General features: G+C 43.9%; 1 protein-coding gene across 1 annotated transcript in view; it reads left to right on the top strand.

Annotated features, from left to right (window-relative positions):
* Window positions 1-1,283: 1,283 nt before the first annotated feature.
* The window catches only part of OLFML1 (olfactomedin like 1), a 30,589-nt gene continuing 22,953 nt past the window's right edge, over window positions 1,284-8,919 (top strand). The window contains exons 1-2 of the mRNA XM_043481837.1: window positions 1,284-1,900; window positions 4,765-5,053. Of these exons, the coding sequence (XP_043337772.1) occupies window positions 1,772-1,900; window positions 4,765-5,053 (418 nt within the window). The 5' untranslated portion in view covers window positions 1,284-1,771. The remainder of the gene's footprint in view (window positions 1,901-4,764; window positions 5,054-8,919) is intronic.

Genomic DNA, 8,919 nt, shown 5'->3' with positions numbered 1-8,919 from the left:
TTTATTTTTTTTTTGGGGGGGGCGGTTCCCAAACTTTTATTCTTTTTTTTTTTTTCCATTTATTTTTATTAGTTGGAGGCTAATTACTTTACAATATTGTAGTGGTTTTTGCCATACATTGACATGAATCAGCCATGGATTTACATGTGTTCCCCATCCTGAACCCCCCTCCCGCCTCCCTCCCTCCTTTAAAAAGGCAGGCGTGAGAGGTTTCCAAAAGAGCCTTCTTACTTGGGGAAGGAGGCTGAGTGGGGCAGTATTTTTAATGAAAATTTAAGAGGAAGGGTCAGCAGAATTTCACCTATTTCAGAGAATTTCTGTGCCCCTTGATGTCCACAGAGAATTTGTTCTAGGACCAGCCCATTCCCCGCACTGCGTCCCAAAGACACCAAAATCCCACAGTACTCACATCCTTTATATGACATGACTTAGTACACTTATATCCGCAGACCATAGGGGCCTAAATGTCATCAAAGATAGTTCTTAGAAGTAGTGATTGTCCTTAAGGATGAGGAACCACTGTCTGCGATGATACCAAGAGGGTGAGGAGGGACAGTTAGGGGCTAAAGTCACTTGAAAGAGAGGTAGAGGAACAACTAATGGGAACAAGGACATGCAGGGGCCACCCTGGAAAATTCTTTTAGTGTCTTTTGCAGGGATCAAATACAAACCCTGGTCTTCTGACTCCTTCTGACTCTTTTCACTTTTCATAGATGCCCCAACCTTCTCCACTTTGGTTAGTGATTGAGAAAGAATCATGAGTATCCTGGACCCAACCACAGTAGGAGAGGTTAAAATAAGTAGGTCTGAACAGAAAAGGCAAAAAATTTGAAGATTTTATTTTACCACTTTGTACTAGAGATGTGAGTTGAGTCCTTTGTATGGCTGGCCTGTTGCTTCCGGTGAAGGGAATTCTGCTACTGGAGAGTGAAAAAACTCAAGGACCTCCTCACTAAGGAGTTCCATTCCTGATGATTTGGCTCTGAAAGTGCCCCTGAATCAGTGATTGTTTGGTTCTTAATGAAACTCTTCTGAACTTGAATTTCATATTCCTCAGCTATCTCCCTGGGTGGGTAGGCCTGTGGCCCATTGGAGCTCTCTTCCCCAAGGGGCAATGGGGCTTGTACCCTGCCTGCTCAAAGACAGAGGTGTAAGAGAGCTTTCATTTTTTTTCCTTGCTGTGCCTTTAAGAGCTTCAGGAATGCAAAGAGAGTCTGGAGGCGGGGTGGGGTCTCCCAAAAGGACTTCTGGGAAAAGGATCTCGGGAATTTTGGCCAGAAACTAAAATGAGAGTCCAGCTCTGAGAAGTTGGGGGTGGTGTGTATGGGGTCAGGGCTGTGATTGGACTGCAGAGTTCTCTAGGGAGGAGGAAAGCAAAAGTAAAAAGGAAAGAGCGGGGGAGAGGGGAGAAACCCTCCCTGCCCCCCTCCCCACCCCATACACGCTCACCCATGCCTGAAGAGGGGGCAGCCACTATCTGCAGAGGGTCCCCTTGTGTCAAAGGTGATTGTAGCAGATGCTGGACCCAGGGAACTCTCTACCCCGAGTTGGCCTGCAAGGCCTCCGGGGACGGACTTGCCAACAGCTGGACTTGATCACCAGCTTGCAAAGTGAGATCACGCATCAGAGGGAGTAACTAGCAGACTTTGCTGTCCGGCTGTTTTTGGAGGAGTTTCTCAGCAGCGGCTAGAAAGCAGACCACCAACTGGACCCTCGAGTCTTCTTCGAGAAGCAGCAGCAGAAGAGATTCCCACCCTGGGTGGTTTGCAGGATGATGCTGGCTCTTAGGCGAGCTTGTATTTTCAGGGCTCTGGTCTTCATGGCCTTCCTGCCCCCACCGCAATGTGCCCAGGACCCGGCCATGGTGCACTATATCTATCAGCGCTTTCAAGTCTTGGAGGTAGGTGGCATCCATGCCCCTGACCCAGAAAACCTGCCTCCCAGAAGTCACTTTATCTTACCCACACTTTCCTACCTATTAGGATGTGTTTTTCCAGATAGTGAATGATAAGATTGCTAAGGGTACACTGAATGTTTTCCATTGTCTAGTGGTTTCTTGAGCAGGGCTTTCCTCTGTTGTCTGATCTGGCAGTTTTTCTCATCTGTAAAATGGGGCCATTAATAGAATTTCTCTTACTAATATTCAGAAGATTTAATGAATTATTTCCTACTTAGAACATTGCCTGGCATGGTGGTAAATGTCTAAAATGTTATTATTGAATTGTTCAGTTTTTAAATTAGGAAAATTAAACATTTTGGTCATGTTTTCTTCATGTTTTACAATTTCAGGAGAATAGCATATTTTAGTTTTCTTTGTGTCTTTTAATGGTGAGACTTTAGGTCACTGTAAATAGTCATGATACTGGCTTACTGAGAAGCTTGTGCTGCTTTTGCTGAACTGGATTTGGTTTTAGAAATGAGCAGGTTTCAGCAGTGTTAAACAGGAAGTTTCGGGGCATTTTTCCCTAGCGTTATAGCTGCCACTTCATTAAAATTTGCAAAACCCAACATTTTTGCAGCAGGGACAGACTCCCTGGGGCAAATGTAACCCTCTGTCCTAACCTTTGACACACCCTGGCATTGACATCAGCTATTTCATATGTCCCGTCTTGCTTTTGTACAAGTTAAGTTTTGATCAATTATTTCCCTTCTCTGAAAGACATGCTTATCTCTGGTATTTATTTTCTATATTTCCTGAAAACTCTTTAAGTCCAAACTATTTGGTTACAGTCAGTGTAGAACACTTCCTCAGAGCAGGCTGCAATGGGTTTCTGAGGTTCAGTGAACCGAGGCCTGGGAGCCACAGATGGAATGTTCCCAGGCCGATGGCCTCTTGCTGCTGCCTCGCTGGTTCTCTCCTCAGAGACCTTCCCAGTCTCACTTTCTTACATGTGCTAGAATTATGCTCAACTGTGGTCCCTCTTCATTTACCACAGACCTGCCTTGGGGTTCAGTGCCAGTCTCATCCTTGCAAGCTCTCCACAAGACTTGAGTCTGCCTGCAGACAAGGGTATTGAGTACAGATGAATACTTTCATAGCTGTGAAGGTGGGCTGAAAAGAAGAGGGTATGATTTATGTAGGTCTTCCCACCCTGACTGTGGTGACCTTAGTAGGGAGTCAAGTCCCAGGTGTCTCCACTGTTGGCCAAGGCAAACCCGTGCAAAGTGATGCGATCCCACATCCAGGGGTTTGTGTGGGGAGGGGGTGGGATAAGAATAAAAGAGGATAGATTTAGACAATTTCTCTCTCCTCTCTCTCTTTCCCTCTCATCCCCTCTGTTTCTCTCTATCTCTGTCTGTCTTCCCTCCCTCTCACTCACTGTCTCTCTCCACACCTTTCTCTCTCTCAAGCTTCTCTCTTTCATTCTTCAGTGAATAGTTTATATCCTGCTGTTCAAAGTATATATTTTTACAGCTTTTGTGGACAGCATTTTGGTAAACCACCAAATGATCTTTAAGTATGCATGCTGACCCAGAAACCCATCCCATTTTCATCCTTCATTCACTTATTCCTTTTTAAAAAATATTTTTAAAAAATTATTTAATTTTCGCTGCTCTGGATCTTTGTTGCTTTGCACGGCTTCCCTCTAGCTGGAACTAGCGGGGAGGGCTTCTCATTGTGGTGGCTTCTCTTGTAGAGCACAGGCTCAAGGTGAGCAAACCACAGTACTTGCAGCATGTGGGCTCAGTACTTGTGGCTCCAGGGCTCTAGTGCACGGGCTCAGTAGTTGTGGCACACGGGCGTAGTTGCTCCGTGGCATGTGGAATCTTCTTGGACCAAGGATTGAACCTGTGTCCCTGCAATGGCAGGCAGACTCCTAACCACTGGGCCACCAGGGAAGACCCCTTAACTTATTCTTTTATTCAGTAAGTTCATATTAAGTGTGGCTATGTGCCAGGTGCTGTGCAGGTGCTGGGGGTAGAGCTTACATCTGGAAATGTATCCTAAGAAAATAACCAGAGAAGTATAAATATGTAAAGACAAATATTTTCTTCACCATTGTTTGAGTAGTGGATCATTGAAAACTATGTAAATGTCCTTTATGTATATGTGTATGTTAGTCACCAGTCATGTCTGACTCTTTTCGACCCTATGGACTGTAGCTCACCAGGTTCCTCTGTCCATGGGATCCTCCAGACAAGAATACTAGACTGGGTTGCCATTTCCTTCTCTAGGGGATCTTCCCATCTCAAGGATCGAACCCAGGATTCCCACATTGCAGGCAGATTCTTTACCATCTGAGCCACCAGGGAAGCCCAAATGTTCATTAGAAAGAGTCTAATGGAATCGATAATGGGATATCAATTTAATGGAATTGTGTTATTAAAATTATGGTATAAATATATATTAATTGGTATTGAAACATGTTCACAATATATCAGCAAATTAAGAATATGTTATAAAACACACATGTAGCAAAATCACATTAAAATATGTTTATATGTGTATGACTAAATGCATAGGAAAACCTAAAGATTTGTACACTAAAGTGTCTATAGTTCTTTGAGTTAAGGAATTATGGGTGATTTTTAGTCTACGGTCATACCACCCTGAACGCGCCCGATCTCATCTGATCTCGGAAGCTAAGCAGGGTCGGGCCTGGTTAGTACTTGGATGGGAGGAATTATGGGTGATTTTTAAAATTTCACCCCCTTTTAGCTGTTTATATTTTAAAAGTCTATTTCTATGAATGAGAGCTATTGACATTACTTGGGCAATTTAAATAACTGGAAATAATTTGAGAATTTATTTTCTGACTGAAGCAAGGACTGCAGAAATGTACCCAAGCAACAAGAGCATACATTCAAGATTTCCAAGAGTTCTCGAAAAACATATCCACTATGCTGGGACGATGTCACACCTACACAAGTGAGTACAAGAGCGCAGTGCACAACCTGGCACTGAGAGTGGAGCGTGCCCAGCGGGAGATCGACTACCTGGAGTACCTGCGGGAAGCTGACCTGTGTGTGGAGTCAGAGGACAAGATGCTGGCAGAAAAGCTAGTCCAAGAAGCCGAGGAAGAGGAGAGGATCCGGACGCTACTAAATGCAAGTAAGAGAACTACATCTTTACCACCCCTTCGGGGGACTTTCCGAACACAGACCTCACACAAGTAGGGAGACTGACCAAGTAAGAACTGGATGTGTGCTCTTGTGGGCACGTGCTAGGAGAGAAATCTTATCAAGGAACAGGTATCCAAAGGAAAATGTATTCTCAGAAAGCAACTTTCCCTTTTCCAGAGAGTTCCTAAAACCTCCATAGAAGATCAGGGTGATGGTGTCAGAAGTCAACCCAGGAAGGGCTTGGTTTGGTAGAGGTGTGTGGTCCCATCCTTCCATGGAGAGCGGCAGGTTGGTGGATTCTCTCCATGCCCTGGGAGTAGGGAGAGTGTGCCAAGAAGCAATATAAAATTGGAAATAGCAAAAGCCAATCCTCAGGGCCAAGGACTACTCTGAATTATTATTGTTTGTGCTGTTGGGATGGTAATGTATTCAAGGTACTTGTCTCCAATCTTGGAATCCATCAAAATCACTTCCAGGCCATTAAGAATAAGGATTAGGAGCTCAAATGATAATAACAAGTATCAAGCAACAAAAACATAAATAAGAAGGAAAATTTCCTGTGCATGAGTCCATCTCATTAAAAACATGAGGGAGACAAGTCCCTGCCTCAGGGGCTGTATTCTGAGATGGTTTCATTGAAAATAGGAAAATGTTATGTGCTAATTATGCCTGCCCCAAATATGAGAAAATTACATCAGGTAAACAAGATATAAGCAGCTGAATGCCATCTTTAGGCCAAGCGTTTCATGTATCTTTTCCATGTAATCCTTGTAAAAGCCCCTTCGGTCATTTATAAGAAAGGTCTTCCAAAAGGAGGTGACTTCTGATCTGAGTTTTGAACATAGTAGTTAGAGAAGGATGAGCAGAGGCCACGTCAAGTGAGGGTGGCAACAGATCAAAAGCGAGCAGCACTTCCACACGTAGATCTGCAGGGAAGGCTGAGTGGAAGCTGTGTGGGGCGGGAAAGTGCCGGGGACCAAGGCTGAAGGGTCCTGTAGCACCCAGATAATAAAAGACCTTGCTTTTTAAGTTCAGAGGGTTGAACTTGACTAAAGAAACAATTGAGAACCATTGAACAATTTTTGAGGGGTGTTTAAAATTTTCTTTTCTTCTTTAAAAAATTCTTATTATTGGAGTACAATTGTTTTACAATGTTGTTCTTAGTTTCTACTGTACAACATGAGAGAATCAGCTGTATGTTCAGTTCAGTTCAGTCACTCAGTCGTGTCCAACTCTTTGCAACCCCATGGACTACAGCATGCCAGGCCTCCCTGTCCATCACCAATTCCCGGAGTTTACTCAAACTCATGTCCATCGAGTCGGTGATGCCATCCAACCATCTCATCCTCTGTCGTCCCCTCTTCCTCCTGCCTTCAATCTTTCCCAGCATCAGGGTCTTTTCAAATGAGTTAGTTCTTCGCATCAGGTAGCCAAAGTATTGGAATTTCAACTTCAGCATCAGTTCTTCCAATGAATATTCAGGGCTGATTTCCTTTAGGATGGACTGGTTGGATCTTCTTGCAGCCCAAGGGACTCTCAAGAGTCTTCTCCAACACCATAGTTCAAAAGCATCAATTCTTCGGTGCTCAGCTTTCTTTGTAGTCCAACTCTCACATCCATACATGACTACTGGAAAAACCATAGCCTTGACTAGATGGACATTTGTTGGCTAAGTAATGTCTCTGCTTTATAATATGCTGTCTAGGTTGGTCATAACTTTCCTTCCAAGGAGTAAGCGTCTTTTAATTTCATGGTTGCTGTCACCATCTGCAGTGATTTTGGAGCCCAAAAAACAAAGTCTGTCACTGTTTCCCCATCTATTTGCCATGAAGTGATGGGACCAGATTCCATGATGTTAGTTTTCTGAATGTTGAGCTTTAAGCCAACTTTTTCACTTTCCTCTTTCACTTTCATCAAGAGGCTCTTTAGTTCTTCTTCGATTTCTGCCATTAGGATGGTGTCATCTGCATATCTGAGGTTATTGATATTTCTCCCGGCAATCTTGATTCCAGCTTGTGCTTCATCCAGCCTAGCGTTTCTCATGATGTATTCTGCGTAGAAATTAAATAAGCAGGGTGAAAATATACAACCTTGATGTATTCCTTTCCCAATTTGGAACCTGTTGTTGGAAGTCTGTTGTTTCATGCCCAGTTCTAACTGTTGATTCCTGGTCTGCATACAAATTTCTCAAGAGGCAGGTCAGGTGGTCTGGTATTCCCATCTTTTTAAGAATTTTCCACAGTTTGTTGTGATCCACACAGTCAAAGGCTTTGGCATAGTCAATAATGCAGAAGCAAATTTTTTTTTTTTGCTTTTTCAGTAATCCAATGGATGTTGGCAATTTGCTCTCTGGTTCCTCTGCCTTTTCTAAAACCAGCTTGAACATCTGGAAGTTCATGGTTCATGTACTGTTGAAGCCTGGCTTGGAGAATTTTGAGCATTACTTTACTAGCGTGTGAGATGAGTACAATTGTGCTGTAGTTTGAGCATTCTTTGGCATTGTCTTTCTTTGGAATTGTAATGAAAACTGACCTTTTCCAATCCTGTGGCCACTGCTGAGTTTTCCAAATTTGCTGGCATATTGAGTGCAGCACTTTCACAGCGTCATCTTTCAGGATTTGAAATAGCTCAACTGGAATTCCATCACATCCACTAGCTTTGTTCGTAGTGATGCTTCCTAAGACCCGCTTGACTTCACATTCCAGGATGTCTGGCTCTAGGTGAGTGATCACACCACCGTGATTATCTGGGTCATGAAGATCTTTTTGTATAGTTCTTCTGTGTATTCTTGCCACCTCTTCTTAATATCTTCTGCTTCTGTTAGGTCCTTACCATTTCTGTCCTATATGTATGTGTATATATATATGTGTATATATACATATGTGTGTATATATATATTACCTCCCTCTTAGGCAAAAGAATAAGGATGAGCCAGTGGAAAATGAACAGCTCCCTAAAAAGCTGACTGGGAGGGAGGATTGGCTATTAATGTAGCCTGAGCTAGAATGTGCCTGAACTTCCATACCGAGGGTCAGGGAGGACCCCAAGCCTGAACCATGGTGCTGGATTGGATCCCTGAGACACTCTAAACCCCTCAGGCCTTGAGGTGGCCCCTTTCTACTCCAGCTAGAGCTCAACAGAGGTCCTGAGTCTGGACTTTCTGTTTTTACAACCCTTGTCCTCTGCCTCATCCCTCACACCCTGGATGCCTAAAATATTCTCTTCCCAGCTCCATGGTGAGTGAAAACTCTTTCAACTTTTTAGGGATTGCTGCTTCCATGGCCATTGCCTTGGGAGCCTTCTTTTGATGATCTGTCGGTTTATGATTCAATAAGCACTTTCTGCCCCCAACTCTTAGGTGGGCCCTGTGCTCATAGCAGGGACAAAGGAGCAAGTGGAACACACTTGTATCCTGCGCTGGCTTTCTCACCCCTTCTCTTGCCTCTGGTCTTGCCTCCTGCTGCCGTCTACTGCCCCGTACATCTTCCCACAACACACACACATGCTCTCACTCCTCGGTGTAGACGGGTTTTGTTGTTTGTCATCAATTATCAACAGCAACAACAAATCCACTCAAATCTCAGCATTTCAGATGGGGAAGGCCCATCACAAAGTGGCCCAAGCTGATGTCTCTTTTCTTCCCCCATAAGTCACCCATAACTTCCCCCATAACTCAATGCTGTAGCAGTTTTTGTACGTATGTATATAGGGTAGCCATTCCCTTCGCCAGGGGATTTCCTTGACCCAGGGATCGAACCTGGGTCTCCTGCAGTGCTGGCAGATTCTTTACTGTCTGAGCCCCCAGGGAAGCCCTGGTGGAGAAGCCACCTTACTATATATAATAATTATATATAT

This window comes from Cervus canadensis, chromosome 11 (assembly GCF_019320065.1).
Source record: "Cervus canadensis isolate Bull #8, Minnesota chromosome 11, ASM1932006v1, whole genome shotgun sequence".
NCBI lineage: Eukaryota > Metazoa > Chordata > Mammalia > Artiodactyla > Cervidae > Cervus > Cervus canadensis.
The sequence above is the reverse complement of the archived record's forward strand: the minus strand, read 5'-3'. Positions and strand labels throughout refer to the sequence as shown.